Source organism: Verticillium dahliae, genomic scaffold (assembly GCF_000150675.1).
Source record: "Verticillium dahliae VdLs.17 supercont1.21 genomic scaffold, whole genome shotgun sequence".
In the NCBI taxonomy this organism is placed as follows: domain Eukaryota; kingdom Fungi; phylum Ascomycota; class Sordariomycetes; order Glomerellales; family Plectosphaerellaceae; genus Verticillium; species Verticillium dahliae.
This window is the reverse complement of record NW_009276924.1, coordinates 43,488-60,286: the sequence shown is the minus strand read 5'-3', so window position 1 is coordinate 60,286 and position 16,799 is coordinate 43,488. Positions and strand designations below refer to the sequence as shown.

The 16,799-nt window shown below is 57.8% G+C and overlaps 5 protein-coding genes across 5 annotated transcripts in view; 3 read left to right on the top strand and 2 right to left on the bottom strand.

The window, feature by feature from the left end:
• VDAG_08518 (topoisomerase 1-associated factor 1) overlaps positions 1-2,956 on the bottom strand; it is a gene marked incomplete at both ends in the record, with an annotated part of 3,630 nt that extends 674 nt beyond the window's left edge. Inside the window, 3 exons of the mRNA XM_009652827.1 lie at positions 94-367; positions 447-2,823; positions 2,882-2,956. Of these exons, the coding sequence (XP_009651122.1) occupies positions 94-367; positions 447-2,823; positions 2,882-2,956 (2,726 nt within the window). The remainder of the gene's footprint in view (positions 1-93; positions 368-446; positions 2,824-2,881) is intronic.
• Positions 2,957-3,302: 346 nt separating this feature from the next.
• On the top strand, positions 3,303-4,607 carry VDAG_08517 (3-hydroxybutyryl-CoA dehydrogenase; the record flags this gene model as incomplete). The annotated part of the gene is made up of 4 exons (XM_009652826.1): positions 3,303-3,341; positions 3,396-3,629; positions 3,715-3,814; positions 3,877-4,607. Exons 2-4 carry the CDS (start codon positions 3,498-3,500, stop codon positions 4,605-4,607), a joined length of 963 nt encoding a protein of 320 aa, XP_009651121.1. The 5' UTR covers positions 3,303-3,341; positions 3,396-3,497.
• A 4,006-nt stretch (positions 4,608-8,613) lies between these two features.
• VDAG_08516 (uncharacterized protein) lies at positions 8,614-9,283 on the top strand. The gene has a single exon (XM_009652825.1). It carries the CDS (start codon positions 8,646-8,648, stop codon positions 9,015-9,017), a length of 372 nt encoding a protein of 123 aa, XP_009651120.1. The 5' UTR covers positions 8,614-8,645; the 3' UTR covers positions 9,018-9,283.
• A 1,997-nt stretch (positions 9,284-11,280) lies between these two features.
• On the bottom strand, positions 11,281-11,658 carry VDAG_08515 (uncharacterized protein; the record flags this gene model as incomplete). The annotated part of the gene is made up of 2 exons (XM_009652824.1): positions 11,281-11,416; positions 11,492-11,658. 2 exons carry the CDS (start codon positions 11,656-11,658, stop codon positions 11,281-11,283), a joined length of 303 nt encoding a protein of 100 aa, XP_009651119.1.
• A 1,437-nt stretch (positions 11,659-13,095) lies between these two features.
• VDAG_08514 (uncharacterized protein) lies at positions 13,096-15,248 on the top strand (the record flags this gene model as incomplete). Its single annotated transcript, XM_009652823.1, has 4 exons — positions 13,096-13,610; positions 13,736-13,873; positions 13,928-14,622; positions 14,683-15,248. The coding sequence occupies 4 exons, from the start codon at positions 13,096-13,098 to the stop codon at positions 15,246-15,248; spliced, it is 1,914 nt and encodes a 637-aa protein (XP_009651118.1).
• Between the last annotated feature and the right edge of the window lie 1,551 nt (positions 15,249-16,799).

Genomic DNA, 16,799 nt, shown 5'->3' with positions numbered 1-16,799 from the left:
ATGCTTCTGTCGGTCCGCAGCGAGAAAGACGGCTGCGTTGGCGACGTCGCCGTCTTCTTGCTCCTGCGTCGTCGTCGTCGTGTGTCGTCGTACTGCGCCTTTTTGCGCGTGGCCGTCTTGCGGCGCAGCTGGTGCTCGGCGAGGACGCCCTCTTCGAAGACGGGCGGGCTGAACTCGGCCTTGTTGATGAGATCGAGCGTCTCGCGCAGCTGGTCCGGGGTCGCCGACGCGGGGACGACCCAGAGGCTGTCGGGAGACTCGTCGAGAGTGGGAGCGAGGCGCTCGAGGCCTGCGAGGCGCATGAGGAGGCGGAGGTGGGGGTTCTTGAACATGGCGGCCTGGCGGGCATCGTTGTCGGGACGGGCAGCTTGGGGGGGGGGTTGTCGTGTCAATCTTCGGGGTGCTGCTGACAGGGGAAGGGGGGACGCGGCGGGCGCTTGACTTACTGTACGGCATGAAGCTGTCTGCTGGCTTGTCGACCGGCTCGTCGTGGTCGCCCGTTGCCTCGACGGAGGGGAGGATGTCTTCTGCTGCCGCGAGGGCGCGGCGCTCCTGCTCGGCGTTGGTGAGGATCGTCTTGACCCACGCAATGTGGTCCGACTGGCTCTTGTCGAGAAGCACACCAACGGCGATGGCAATCTGCTGCTCGCGGTCCTCGGTGTACTTGAACTCGAGATCAGCTGCAGGTCGGGGCCTTGACGTTGAGATTGTCTGCTTCTCAAAGCCGTATTCGAGGTAGTGCGCCGTGCTGCTGATCTTGGAGAAGAGCATCTCGATGAGGAGAGCCGGCCGCTCGTCGATCTTCTTGAAGCACTTGCGCAGGATCTGCTTCGCCAGCTCCTCCCACTCCTTGTACATGCTCGACGCCTTGTCCAGAGGTTCAGGGCCCTTAACCATCTCGTGGAGGAGGTGAACAATGTCCACGCGGAACAGCATGACGCTCGCGTCGTGCTTGAAGGCCACGCGGTAGAAGTAGCGGTGGGCGCGCTTAAGTTGCTCGTCGCTGAGATCTTTGTAAAACTTGGTAAATGCCACAAACGTGTCGACGACGCCTTGTGGCGTGAAGCGGGCACTGAACCGCCGAAAGTCGAACTTGCGCTCCTTGATGGTCAGCTCGGCGTTCTTCTCGTCGTCCCCGGAGTCGTCGGCTTCATCTTCGTCGCCCTCGCCATCGGCCGACGCTTCTTTGGCCGCCTTCTTCTTGCGCCTCGTCCTCCGCCGAGACCGGACTTGCATGTCCACGTTTTGCTTCGAGTATGCCTCCAAGATGCGCAAGAAGTGATGTGTCAGCTCCGTGGCGGCGTCGAGATAGTCGAACCCCTGCTCCTTGTACTGTCTCACGACGTTGGCTATCAGATCGTGCATGGCGTCTTCGTAGAACAGACGGCTCAGTGTATTCTCGGCGATCTCCTGGTCGTCCTCGTTCGGTGAGTGGGACATCTCCTGCACCGTCAGCAGGATCTGCGTGAGACACCTCATTGAGGCGGTCAATTCTGGCCAGTCCTTATGCTCCCAGGCCTGGGTCATGGTCCTGTTGAGAGTGATAAAGGTGGACTGGTTGAGGACGGCGGCGACCAAGTTGAAGCTGCTGACTTCCTCTGCCGAATTCTTCGGCGCAGAAGCGCGCTGCGAGCTCTTTCGGGTTCGCTCCGCCTCCAAGAACCACGCCACCAGATACAGAAACTGCCTACGGTGGTATGACAGCACGTGTGAGGCCTCGCGGTCGATAGACTTTCTGACATGCTCAAACAAGGGATTGAAGCCGGCATCCAGGAATTCCTCGACAAAACTTCTCAGCTGAGAGTAGGCACGAGCATCCAGTTTCGGCAGCTCGCCTAGATCCTTCATGTGCGAGTCCGTCTTTGACCTGGCCTTGGCGGGCGGCCTGAACTTTTTCGTCTCGTCCATCTTCTTCCGCCTCGAGGCCACATCCACCAGAGCTTCCTGTCCGGAGACTGCAGTCATCTTGCCGTCGGCGCGTTTCACCCAAATGACCGTGCCGAAGCGGTTGTGGCGTGTGGGCCCCTTGCGGTTCTGGGCCTTGAGCATTGCATTCTCCTTGCCCATCATGACCGACAGCTCATCGGCCTTGGCCTTGTTCACCTGCTGCTCACTCATGAACAGCTTTTTGACGTCAACGCGCTTGACGAGATGGTAGATGATCTCCATGATGGTCACGTCCTCGGTCCGGAAGTCCTCGCCCATGTTGGATGCGATGGTCAGGAGGACCATGAAGATGTCCTGGTATGAGAAGGCGTCAATCGTAGCCGAGCGAGAGATCTGTGACTCCTCGCCCTCGTACTTGACGTTTGGCTGGGGCTCGATCATGGCGACATTCCTCAAGAAGAAGAGCACCAGCTTGATGATGCCCTGGTCTCGCGGCGTGCGCTCCCCAATCGGTGCGGCCATGGCCGGGAGGGCAACCCTGGCTGCGGCGTGCAGGATCCGCGCACCGTCAAAGTTGATGATGGATCGTTTGTAGCCGACTTGTGCAAGCTGCAGGGCGGGCATGTGTCGGTGGTGGTTGACTGTCGTCTGCTCGGGATCGCGCTCCATGGGCCACGTCAGTGGCACCATGATCTCGAAGCATGCGAGTGCGATCCTCGATCGGAACTTGTTGTCGGTGGAATTCTCAGGCCATGTCGCCAGGATGGGGAGCAGGTCGCCATCGATCAGGTTGGCTTCCGCGATGCATCGTGCGACGTCCATGCGGTTCGTCTTCTCATCGTAGAATCGTATCCATTTCTTCAAGTCGCGGAGAACCTCGAGAGCGTCGTCTCCCAGATTGTAACGTCCGTCATCATCTGCGCTGATGCCACCGAGCTGTCCCCGGGTCAGATTCTTGAATGGAGCATCCAGGCGCGGCAGAGGAGCAACTTACAGCGGAGACTAAGCTGTTGATGTGTGCCCGAACTTCGGGATGGACGATGTCTGTTGTCCCATCTGGCATCTCCATGATGGCAATGGGCGAGGGGGACACTTGGGGATCTATTCAGTACCGATCCCAGTGGCTCACAGCAGGCCTCGAGTCTGGACGGTTGGTGGGGTGACTCGGCGATATGGGCATCTAGCAACCCAGAATCCTGCTCCCCATACAATTCTCCAGGGAGACGCGCCTTGACGCGTTACAACGCGACTGTGAGATGACCGGTAGTTCTTCGGGTAAACTGGTCGTCCGCTGATAAGCCATTGGGACTGTGCTTATCTAGGCCGAGGTTAGCCGAGGGTCGTGATCTCATGCCTGCTGCTGCTTCTGCTGTCGTGCCGACGGTCGAGATGGAACTTCTTGCAAGACACGCTTCAACTCAAAAAGGACAGATCCGTGACGAAGACAACTGCTAGTAAGACATATAATCCGACATCTACAATCGAGTTTCAACATTGTTGCTTGTCAGGCCCCCTCGGCTCACTGCGATTCCCAATCTCAGCAGCTCAATCCCTCTTCCACCCCCCTCCCCAAAATCCAGCCGCAACCTTGAATCCTCATATTTCCAGAAATGGCGTCCACCATCGCGAGAATGCGGCCCGTGGCCCGGATTGGGAGTCAAGCGAGATATTTCAGCTCTTCGCTAAGGCTGGATGCCGCCGCAAAGGTGCAGCGACTTGGAGTCATCGGCGCAGGCCAGATGGTGAGTTCTCGCGTAACATGTGACGATTGAAGGCAACAAAGGCGAAATGCCAACGACGTTGGTCACTAACAACACCGCAACGCAGGGTCTGGGGATTGCGCTCGTGGCAGCTCAGAAGGCGCAGGTCCCGGTCACCGTCGTTGACACGTCCGAGGCATCCCTCAAGAGGGGCATCGCATTTGCAGGTTCGTGCACTGTCGTGCGGGCGCGGCGGAGGTCAGAACTGTCGTCACTCACAACCCACCAGAGAAGCTCCTGGCCAAGGACGTGGCCAAGTCGAGAATCACACAGGAGCAGGCGGACCACGCCCGGTCCCTTCTGACGCCGGTCAGCTCGCTCGACAAGCTGTCGGACGTGGATTTTGTCATTGAGGCTGTGCCCGAGATCCCCAAGCTAAAGTTCGACATTTTTGCGCAGCTGGCCGACATCTGCCCCAAGCATGCCATCCTTGCCACCAACACGTCGTCCATCTCCATCACGAGCATCGCCGCCGCGACGACCAAGAACCCGACGGATACGTCGGCAAGCTCCCGCGTCGTGTCGACCCATTTCATGAACCCCGTGCCGGTGCAAAAGGGCGTCGAGATCATCAGCGGCCTGCAGACGAGCCAAGACACGCTCGACACGGCAATTGAGTTTTGCAGGGCCATGGGCAAGATCACGTCCGTGTCCGCGGACTCGCCTGGCTTCTTGGCGAACCGCATCCTGATGCCGTACATCAACGAGGCTGTCATCTGCCTCGAAACGGCCGTCGGCGACCGCGACTCGATCGACGCCATTATGAAGAACGGCACCAACGTGCCCATGGGACCCTTGCAGCTCGCTGACTTTATTGGGCTTGATACGTGCTTGGCCATCATGAAGGTCCTCCACGAGGAGACGGGCGATTCCAAATATCGGCCTAGCGTGCTGCTGCGCAAGATGGTCGATGCCGGGTGGCTGGGTAAGAAGAGCGGCAAGGGTTTCTACGACTACTAGAGGAGGGGTAGAGAGGGGGGGGGGGAGGCTTGGAGCAGAATGCCAAGAAGTCCGGGGGAAACTCCGTTGTGAGATGGGCTGCGAGGCAGAGAAAGCGAGAGAGACAGGAGGAAAATGCCTTGAGAGATGGTTTCCACTGAGCCCGGCAATATCGACAAGTCTTGGCAGTGCACTTCGTCATTGGATGCTGAGGCTATGAATGAGGCCATGATGCTTGGCGCGCCTTCGTCAGGTCATGTTGAAATCAGCATGTGGGCGGGGAAATTGCTGATTGACGTTTCGGAGGGTCACACTGGGGTGCAGGGCAATGGGACGATGGCCTAGAACACCAGCGCGCGGGTACCATGTAGCTTGGTAGGTAAGGTAGGCCAGTCCCGTCGGCGTGTGTCTCTTGGGAAGGTCATCCGTATGCCAAGCTGTCATCTATCTGAAGAGTATTTACTGCCCTGTCGAGCGTTTCAACGGAACGGGTGCAAACGAAAAGACAGGAATAGCAACATGCTCAGCAACTGAAGTGCTGTGTGTCTGATGCACACTTTAGGCCAGACAACCAAAAGCCAGATAGGGCGGCAGCGATCGCGAGTCTAGCCAACGTGGGCCTGGGGCGATCTGTTTTGTCGGGAGGATCCAGCGCCCAACCCAGCCAGCTGGACGACCTGGCTCACTCACATCTTCCACAGGGTACCTAGCCCAGGTATCTAGGGACGTGGTGATCAGCACCCTGAGCACGCAGGGCGTCACGCAGAGGTTTCGTTAAGGGGGGCACAGATTAAGACGGCAAGAGGAGGGGGGGGAGGAGGGAGAGGAACCAAATCTCCCGTCACGGGTATCATCACAGCCAGATGAACGGGATTTGATCTTCTGAGGCGCGACTCATGAGACTGCCGCTTTGCGCGCGCGCGTTGGTTGTTTCTCATGCTGCTTCGGGCTGGTTAAGATGAAGAAGGACCGGGCATATCCGTCGTGCTGGCGACGAAATTAAACTTTGCGCGACATGTCGGCTGAGTACTATGTAGGGCCAAGAGTGAACATGTCTGTCTATTCGCAGAACATGGGACACAGCATCGAGGCATAAACAACAGGATACAGACGAGCGCGAGCTGCACCTGTCTTGGCAAAGCCTCGTCGACTGATTCTTTTCTTGGCATCTCGCGCTCTCCATCTCTCTCCTCTTCCGGCCTGGTGTGAGGGGAAGCCGACTTGGGGCCATGACACTGGGGCTTCGCACTGACCTTGGCTGTAGTCTCGGGGCATCTGGCGGAGGGTGCCGGCTTTACCTGACGATGAACGTCTCAGAAGGGCCATAGCCCTACGGACCCCCCGTAGTCTGCTTGAGTCCCGGCACGGACTGGTGAAGGTCATAATGAGAAGCGACGAGGGGGGGGGGCTTTCGAAAACAGCTCGAAAAAGGTCCAACAGTTCAGACGACGACGGCCAAAAGGGAATAGGGTCAATAGTTTGGGCGGTCCCATACGTGAATGGGTCGGGGATCTTCCCTCTTCCCTCTGACCTCTGACCTCTGACCATGAGAACCATGACTACCTAGGTAAGTTGCGAAGTGCCGACCCACGCTGATCTCAAGGCTCCCCTTCCCAGCGGCAGTCACCAGACAGCCCTGGTTTTGCCAAGATGAATGCCCGCTGCAAGCTGCAAGCTGCAAAGCTGGAGGAAGCGGCAACTTGCAGCGCTAGATTTCGTGGAAACCGCGGGGTCTAGTGGTACCTGCCAGCCTGCCAGCCTGTGCCTGCTTGTTCCTGCTTGTTCCTGCTTGTGCCTGCCTGTCCCTGTCCTTGTGCTTGTGCTCGCGCGAGCGTGTGCGCCTGCTACAGTTTCTCCGGCCTGCCCGTCTCCCGGTCTCCCAGTCTCCCGGTCTCCCGGCCATCTGGCCCTGCTGCACGCCCCGTCCTTGTTTGTTCCCGACCACAGGCTGGCTGCTCATGGGTACCTTCCCGGGTATGATGGAGAGTGGATGGCACTTGCCTCAAGCCACCCTCTGACGGCAAGCTCGTGGAGCCCCTCCACCACCTCGAGGCCGGGCAGCAAGGTCATACTCTTGCAAGTACCGTAAGGTACCTCAGGTAGGTAGATAAGCAGGTAGGTTACCTAGGTACTGATCTTCCTACTCACCTACCTCTAATGGATTAAGGTAGGTCCCTTGCGCCACGCGAGCTAAGAATCGCCTTGTTGTTCAACCAACCTAGGTACCTAGATAGGTACCAAAAGGCACGTACGTAGCCCTTGCTCGCGGGCAGTTGCTGCTGCCTGCGCCGCCCCTGGTTACGGTCCGCTCTTGCCCCTCCCCCAATGTGCCGGAGCGCGGCATCATCAAGTGAGGCGCGGCAGATGCTGCAACCTTGGCAGTCACGGCCAAGCGGCCACTGCCAAGCCATCACACTGCGACTTGGACTGCCAAGAACAGACCAGATCAGAGCACAGCCAAACTTGTGACCTCACCTAAACTTAGTAGGTAAGGGAGCCATCGTTTCCCTTCCACCGACGAAAAGTCAACCCAACAGTCACTTCCATCCACTGTTCATCAGCCAGCCCCAAGCAAAACTAACCTTGGACTTGAATTCGCTAGTCGAACAGGGAATCCCTGGACCACCATCCATCCATGAATCAACCCTAGTCCTACCCACACCAGGTAGAACCCAAAATCTGCATCTTCGAGGTGTGTCGATAATCCTGACGAGCACTCGAAACGAGTCAGGCGGCCCCAAGGCCATCGAGGAATCCGAGGACACAGTTGCGTTGCTTGTGTGTGCCCCCCCCACCCCTTTCGCCGCCCTTTGGGCCAAGACAATACCTGGAACCTGGGTACCCGGCCGCGCCGCGCCATACGAAGGACTATCATGCCCTCAACGCATTGCTCTCGCAAGCTTCGACGACTCCCGTTAGATCGACAATCTGGCTCCCGCTGACATCTCATCGTCGACAATTGACAGGACTGCACGTCCACTGGCGGCCGTGACCTGGTCGTGACCACGATTCTGACACGCACGAAATTAGAATGCGACCACCCTGCCGCCAAGCAGCCCGACAGTCACTGTCAAGCTTCGTTGATTGCAGGGACCAAATCGACTGACAATGACAGATAACTTGGGACAGCTCACCCCCCTCCACCAAAGCCAGCGTGGTACGAGATGGACGTCCTAGCCAATCTCGGTGGTCATCGCCGAACTCTGTGTTCCCCGAGGCTACTTCACCCCCGACAACACGGCTACTTGCCGCCGTGCATGCGCTGTGCTGTGCTGATGTGCTGTGCAGCAACTCAGGTACAAGGGGACGGCGGGGGGGCCACGGGGCGTATTGTCGCGAAGCAGCAACATGGGGCACACCTCTGTGGCTGGCTTTTGGTTGTTGAACACGGCCACAACCGCGTGGCACGAACAAGCCGTGAGCCATGCCGTTGTCGACTGGTATGCCTCTGCCCTGGTTTTCTGGCGTTGCCACCGTAGGACTTTCCGAAAGCCCGTCACCCGCTCGACAGGTACATAGTAGATGGGTCGCCAGCGGGGTCGTCGGGGACGAGGCGACAATGAACTGGAGCTCCAGCAAGCGGGGCTGTCCACCGGCAAGCCAACCGGGACACTGGAGCCCTCGGTGTCGGTGCACCATTAGACCGGTCGCACTCACGCACCACCAGAAGCACCAGAAGGCCCAGAGAAGCATCCACAGGGCCCCTGACGCCATTTCCTGCCCCACGCTGCCGTGCTGTCGGAATCTTCCAGCGCACTTTCATCTCCCCCTAGCATCGACGTGTCGCTGACAAAAAGCCTAACAAGGTTAGGCGCTCAACAAGCCGTTGTGTCAAGTTTACAGGCTTGCCGATGCTTAGATTACGCCAGGGTGGTCTGCCACAACTCAAATCATCCACAACCTGACCTCACTTTAGGTTACAAGCCGTGTGTCGTAAAACTGCCATGAGGCTGGTGGAGAAATTGGGGGCGGATTGGCGGGCTTCGACAACTTTGCGTATGGTGTCGCATGTTTCGTACACATCATTTTGCAGATCTTGACGGCCAGATCCTCCAGGAAATGAAGCATTTCCAGCCTGCCATGGTTATCAGTCCACCCAGTTCAACAAAAGTTACTGCCTGTCCACAAAAGTCCACCCTTCGGGGATCTCGCAGGGTCGACCAACGGAAGACACGACGAAACCCTTGCTCACCACAGACTTCTCAAAATGATCGCCCTCATAAGATGGCGCAAAGGCGCCAAGAAAAAGCATCGGGGCATCCGAAAGCGAGGGTTGAATGTGGCACAAGGCTCGAACGCGACGCGTCCACGAACACCTCGAACCTGGGGCTGTTTCGTCTGTCCACTTGTGCACAACGCGTGCCTGACTGGTGCATCTCAGAACGGATTGGGGTTCAGGGGGGTGTGGAGTGGCTCTTTCGGCAGGGCTAGGTTGGTGAGAGAGTGCCAGGAACACCATGTCGATGCGGTTCCTTCGGTAAAATGAAGAGAGTGTGAAGGCACGAGTCGTTGCGTCTGTGGGCCTCACCAAAATTATTGAGCAATGATCGCTGATGAGCCGTGATCGCTGATGGATGGAAGGACGGCAATCGATCACATTAAACCAACACGGTATTTTCTTGCGGCAGACCACATCCCCGCAAGGGATGAAACCACGGATGACATCCGGATTGCTCAGGGCCAGCAAGTTGCAGACCATTTTTCTCTTCGGGTCCGTCGAGATGGGAGCACAGACCCGAGAGACAAGCAGTGAGAGCTGCCCACACACACACACACACACACACACACACACACACACGGGACGCAACAACGCTCGATCGTGCCGGCGTGAGCGGGCACGGCGTCGAGCAGGACCTGACCCAAGCGCCCTGTACCCCTGACTTGGGGGCTCCAGTTCTCGCAAAGCGATCTACCCGTTCTCGGTCCAGTAGGAATCCGCGGCCGCTCCGCGGCCCTACCAAAGCGGCATTTACCCCTCGAGCTCAACAGCACAGCACCCAGTTTCTGGCCATGTATTGTCATTTGCCAGCGGCGCCCTGCTACCAGCCCGATCTCGAAGTCGGTCAGTTGTCAAAGGTTTTCCGATCGCTTCGCCGTTTCGTGCCGTTCTCGGCACTCGGGAACAATCAGAACACCATCCTCGGTGCGAGGTGTACTGGTGCATATATTCGCAAGGCGGCTGCACTCTGGCCCCTGGTGGCACAATCACACCTATCAGCCTGCGGCCTGTTCGGAGCAGGTTCCCACAGAACCGACAACAGCGACTGCGAGCCTGACGAATGACTTGGGAGGCCATGGTCCGAATCAGCACAATTCCATGGTTCGGGTTACAGACAGGGCGTGGGCGCTGACTGTTGTTGCTGGTCACTTTCATGCTAGGTACCTTATTCAGGGTAACATTACGGTCTATGCCGTCCTGACGGTGCCGTCTCACTTCACATGGCGTATCAGTCACCCGACGGGTCCTCTCTGCTGGCCCCCTCTCATCGCACTCCGCTCTCGCCCACACGTGGTGTTGAGGAAGTTTCGCGTGAGCACCACCACCACGAGGGGAAAGCACACTACGGCCTGTCAAGTGCCGCTATCGGTGGTGTCTCGCACGAGCGAGCTAGAAGCACAACCCAATTCACTAGGCAGGGAGTGCGCTCCACAGCACAAACCTTGGGCTCCAGCTTGCTAGTGCCGAATGGTCACTCTTTCATCCCAATAATGTCGACATGCAACATATTCTTAGAGCAGGTAGCATGACATCAAGCAGTACAGCAAGCATGGGAGTGGTGAAGGAGCTGTTTACGTATGCCCTCCTGCTCTGCCATTGACATGCACTTGTCTTCATGCTGCATCGCGCGCCAGAATGAGCCACTCGACTCGACTCGACTCGTTTGGAGTCGGAACAAGATGAACAGGCCACCTGTTGGAGGGACAGTGTAGCTTGCTCAGGCACCCCTGCCTAGGTATTCCAGTACGGTACTCAGTGCGACCATGGCGATACTCACTCCGATGCCGTTTTCACCGTTCGTACACGTACTTCATCCGGAGGAGGCAGGTTTCTCAGTTCTATTCAGCCGTTGCGAAACCCTCTGTTCTCGTTCCTACGACTCGGCAATGCCATGGCAAAGCACGGCTGGCGGAGTGAGTGCAGGCGGGCGCAAGGCATGGCGAGACACCGCGCGGGAGCCAGAGATCTGACTAGAAACCTGGGTGATCTGCCCCGTGCTCGGCCCCTGTCACCCGCGTCCTTGCACGGGTTCTGCCAGGGGTTAAGGCATCGCCGGTCTCTTTGCCCCCCCCCCAAAGCCGTGGAGCGTTCTGTTGTCTCGTCTTTTTCCGCCAGCCATACATTTTCCCTGTCCTTTTGTGGCTGCCGCCGAAATGTTCGCACCCCTCCCCTCCCCTCCTAACCTGCACACCCTGCCCACAGACTCTACCTAGAGAGCCACACCCTCCAAACCTGTCGATCTTCCCAAATGGAACCCCTGTCGCGTCCGCTCTTCGACAACGGTCATGCGTTCATCCGTGGAGGTCGACGCAGAGCTAATGGCTACGAGGCCAATGAAGCTCTGTCATCGCAGGTCCCTGCCGGCCAGCCCAAGACTGAGAAGGCCATCTGCTCCGGACCAGGTCTTTTCGTCCTTCGCCCATCCTCCGAGGGACCTGTCTGACCTGTCTTAACCTTGCGCCAGTGGCATCCATGTCAGAAGGCGCCGATTTGCGGCACCCAATCTGCAGTGGGCGGGAGGGCAGTCTGGGTGCCCGCGAGCTCTCTGAAACCAACCTCGGCGGGCTGCTTGAGGGAAGGGGGTGGAACGCGCTCACTCTCTTGAATCAGGCTCGAGGCTTCAGTCTCGCCATATCCTGGCCAGGTGGGGACCGAATCTCTCTCAGCACTCCGAAGCAAGGCTTACCCTTCGTGGACTGACGTCGAGACAACCACTGCCACTTTCCCAAGAACATCTGCCATCTTGTCACCCCTGGTCTTGGCCTGGCCATCTCTGGTCAACACGGGCCAGGCTCTATGTCTCGCCGCGCCGCGCTGCTCGCCGCAGTAAATCGTCTGGTCCCATGCCACCATGGTACTGCATTAGCCATTCAGCCGGGCGGGGAGGGAGAGACTGGACGGCCGCTCTCTCACTCACACTCATGTGTGTGTATGTGTGTGTACCTTTCAGCGATCTCAAGACGAAGTAACGCTGGCAGGTCAGCCGCCCGCAGTGCGCACGACGTCTCCGTGTGAACAGAGGGTGCGTGTTGTCTCGCAAGAAGCAATGGTAAAAACGAATAAGGCAGACAAGCAGCGCACAGATGACTCGGCGTGTGCTTTGCCTGCCATGATTCGGAGCAGAGATCTGATATGCTGCAAGCGGGTCGCCAAACCCTCATCCATGTACCGGGTGCCCCCCATACGACCCCATCACGACAAGGTCCATCACTGCGCCAGAGGCCCTGCCCTGTGCATGCCCTGCACGCCTCGTCGGATCCTGCCTCGACTTTTCTCCGCAAGGAACAGCGGCCCCCCCTCGGTATTGCTCCCACCTCCGTCATTCTAAAAACAGGGGGTTCCTGAGCAATGGTCCTTGCGGCTTGTTGCCTTTCAGACTGTGGCATCCTTGACGAGCGGTCTGACACTTTCCAGATGTAGGACGCCTCTGGTCGATCGACCCCCCGCATACCGTCGTCTGGCGCACCCTCGACTTTCTACATTATAACATCCTGCCTCGTGGAACCTGGGGTCGCCAAGTCCTACCTCTCTCTCTCTCTCAACTCATCAAGTTGACACTCCTTCACTTGAGACCATCTCTCCTTACCGGGTACACATACGCCTTCCGAGCATATCCCATCACTCCAACACACCGGCACTTCGACCACGGCACTTCGTTTTTGATCTCTCCTTGCGGATCGACCCGAACTACACCCGTCCTTCCACCACCATCCTCCGCTCTACATCGCGCATAGGCCGTCTTGGGTCTGGAGCCTTCGGAGAACTACCCGCCTACCCGTATCTCTCTGCCTCTTTGGGTCAACAACGAAGTCCGCCCAACTGAGTGATTTGTCTGGCTGCATACACGGTCAAACCGAGCACTAGCCGTTGTCTCTCTTTCTCTCTTCCTCCCTTTCTCCCGCCATCTCGAAGGGACATCTGACTTGGTCCTTTTCACGAGGCCCGCTCGCCAGCCCCTTCTTCTTCCTCCTCGAGTTAGCTCTTCGAAGAGGTCGAAGACGCCCCTACCCGGCTCAGGGGATCCCCATCTAGGCAATCAGTCCCTTGGACTTGCGTACCGCCCCTGACCGTCCAACCGCCGCTTCTTCAGCAGTCCAGTCCAGCGTCTTTGTCACTCGCTTGCGTCTGCCCACCAGACTGCGGTCCCACCCACCCAGAAAGACACCACGTTCTCAGCAACCAGCAGCCCTTCCAATGCTAGTTACTAGGCATATTGATACCGAATCGAGCCACTGGTCCTTCAACAAGTTTGAGACCACCTCTCAGAAGCCATCTCGCAGTTCCTCACGCATGTCTAACCACCTCGACGCACCATTGTCGACGCAACCTGACTGGCAGGGACAGTATTCGTACTTGGCCCCCGAAAGCAGCATCTTCTCCCAACCGTACGAAGCCAGAAATGAGAGCGCGGGTGCTTCGCAGCCGCGATCTACCGCTGGTGGGCCTGGCGAGCTGGACGTCTCTGTGAAGCCGGATGCAAGCTCGCCCGAAGCCCATCCAAAGAGTCTAGAGGCCCTATCACCAGTCATCAAGCAACGATCTCCCTCCGTGGAGCAGCCTGAACAACACCAGCTTGAGGCCTCGACACCAAAAGCAGCAACGTCTCCAGCACAGGAGCCTCACTCGATGGCTCAGGACTCTTCCAGCTTTCCAATGGCATCGACGCAAGCAGCCTCTGCGGTCCAAATGGGCCAAGAGCCGGCGAGCTCGTCCGTCCCAATCACCAGCGAGGAAGAGACAGTCCTCCTGAAGGAAGAGGATGATGATGTCTTTGACGACGATGACATGGATGGCGACGAGAATCCGTCAGGTCAGCCACAGACCGCAGCAGAGAGGACCGCCCAGCGGAGGAAGATGAAGCGATTCCGGTAAGCAACAATAATACCAACTGCATGCGCAGTAGACATAGTCAGCTCCTAACACTAAGCAGTCTTACCCACCAGCAGACTCGTTTTCTGATGAGCGAGTTCGCAAAGCAGCCGCATCCTGACGCAGCCCACAGGGAACGCTTGTCTCGAGAAATCCCTGGTCTGAGTCCTCGACAGGTCCAGGTTTGGTTCCAGAACCGGTATGAAAACACGCCCGCCGTTGGACCCTGACCCTTTTCACTGACCTCCGTCAGCCGTGCCAAGATCAAGCGACTTACGGCGGATGATCGTGACCGCATGATCAAAATGCGAGCAGTGCCTGACGACTTTGACAACGTGCAGGCTCTTCACTCACCATACGGCGCGGTCCATGCGCTTGGGGCCCCAATGGCTTCACCTGTTGAGTTCGGCTCCTCTGCATACACCGACCACATGATGAGACCTTTGATGGTGGACGTGCGACGAAGCGAGGCAGAGGACCACATGTCGCCCACCGGTCTGAGCCCAGCTTTTGGAAACATCGGTTTCAGCGCCTCGGCTTCATTAAGCAACTCTGATATACTGTCTCCCATGTCCCCTACGGCCAACGACCACCGATACGGATACAGCAGTCACCTCTCGCCCACGAGTGCTGGGCACCGACCAACAAATGCCTTTGGTCGACAGACCAGTCTCGACCAGTCCATGATGCATGGCCGACAACACGCTCGTCCGCTTCAACCGCTCCATCTTCGCGAGACGCTGTCAAGGTCACGCTCCGACAATCTGCAGTCACCTCTCCGGTCCGGCATGTCATGGAAAGGAGACTCGATAGATTACACCACCTACGCCGGTGGCAGTTCTAGCCCACAGATGAGCGGTCGTCAACAATCAGTCTACCAGCCGGAACAACTGACTAGCGGCACCTCAGGCCCCAGCGGCATCGGCTACGACTCGGCCTCGTATTCCAGTGAGCTTCTTGTAGTATCTAATGACTGTTGTAGTGTTACATGCTAACGCCGCTACGCAGGTCACGCTTCTCAGTCTCCGCCCAACATCAACTACTCCAGCTACCAACCCTCCAGCTTGCAGTCCACTCAGAACAGACTGCGAAACAGAGCCTCCTCGGCGACATTCCCCCTGGGGCTCGATCTTCGCAACCAGTATAGATCCTCCTCGCTCCACTCTGCCAGCAGCCGCGACCTCTCCTCCGCCACATCGCACTTCAGCGGCACCTCTGCACCGAGCTACACAGCGAGCTACCCCTCCGCACCCCTGACTGCACCCATGGACTTTGCACTTCCCCGCACTCCCGGCACCGCAAGCGCCGGCCCCCGATCGGGTGTCCACGACTACTCGATGCCTCAGATGAGCGCACCCATTGCGCCTCCACATGATTTTGCCCAGGCGTTCCAAGGCGCCAGCGTTAGGACCCCAATGCGAGACACTTTTACTGGTGGTCACCAGGCGACTGAGCACCGCAGCGAGTACGGCACAGATTTTGGATCTGAATCGGCCTTGAAGAGGAAGAGAAGCTTCACCATGCCTGGAGGCGGGCCAGCTTCTCGGCCTGGAGCATACGGCAACTCGACCTGAGTAAGGAACATTTGAGCGAGCTATGGGCGAATCAAAAACTTGAGACGAGCTTGAGACCATGGTTGAAGGCTCTTGTTGTCTGTTCAACTTCACTTCTACAACTGCACATATTTACACCCGCTTTGGACCTGTGCCATTATTCATTTTTGGGGGGTTTTCAGGGAGGGATTTTTTGTTCTTGGGGATATACGGATTTGGCAACATAGCCGGAGGACTATTCTGGGTGGCATGGTTCTCGGGGGATGGGCCCCCTTTTCCATTTGGCTTTGCGGGATCTTTTAGGATCAAGCCTAGCACTGCACTGCATTTTTTTACCTTGTTTGTCGATTCGCAGCAGAGCATGGCCAGCCGCAAGAAGAGCGTTGCTTTTGTGTTTGGAGTTTTGAGGGTTGGGGTCGAAGGAGACGGGACGGGATAAGGGGTGGCAGGCCAACGAAAACGGGACATGGAAGCACCTCTGTTGCAGAATCTCCACTTGGGCCTGCGTACCAATTCTTTTCTACCTTCTGTTTCTCTTGCCTCTTGAACATGTTTTTTTGCTGCGAACTCTGCATGTGGACTATCATGAGCCAGACGGCCGACGAGCGATACGGGACCGGAACTGGGAGAGAGAACTGGCAAGGGGATCTATCGCATTCGAGAAATGCGATAAGCCAACAGGATGGACTGGACGGACCATCGCGTCGCCGGAGAGACCCTACTTCGACATGCTGTACATAGGTATGAAGCTCGCCCAGGGCCGCCTTGGCATGGCCTTCCTTGCCTGGCCCGCCACTCATCGCGTGGGTGCATGGGCAGGGGGAGGCTGGGCAAAGGAGACTGCCTATTGCTATTGTGAATATGCAACCTCTTCTTCTTCTTCTTCCTCTTCAATTCCTCGCCCCCCCCTGGCCTAGCTGCTTGAATGGCATGGCCTCATGTTTGCTTTTCCACATCCCTTGCTGTAAGAGCTGCAGGTCCAGAGGCTCGTGACTCGCAATGCGTCGGTGGGCATGGAAGATGTGTCAGGGCCCGCAGGGCGCTACCTCTGGTCGTGACCAATTCTTCAGGGTTCAGTGCAGGACCGAAAACGACTTGTTGACAAGCCGGCGCTGGCTGGCTGGCTGGCTGGCTGGCTGGCTGGCTGGCATGCCGGCGCGGCTACGTTGGGGCAAAGGTACGACCCGACTCGAGTCGCGGAGACAGAAGACAGTGGATGAGTGAGAGGAGCGACGTTTGCAGCGGTTGCCGGTTGCAGAATGACGCTCCGGGTGTCCGTGTTCGGGATCCGGAGGCTTACTTTGCGTGGTTGCCCTAGCATCGACCTAGATAACGATCAAAGATACGGGTGAAGACTTACGTCGCAAAACTGGTAGCAGCCCTCGAGCGTGACCGGCACGCCCGGTGAGTTCTCTACAAAGCGAGCGAGGGAAGTAGTTGCCGACGGGCTTGCCGTGAACACCGCAATGCAAGCTACCAGTCTCCGGCTTGCCGGTGGGGGACACTCCCTTCGAAACATTTTGGTAGGGCCTCAACAACGCTGCTGCGAAGTCAACTTCGCACGCTGATGGG

Coding starts and splice junctions, on each gene's coding strand:
- VDAG_08516 (XM_009652825.1), top strand. CDS start 8,646: ATGAAGCATTTCCAGCCTGCCATGGTTATCAGTCCACCCAGTTCAACA.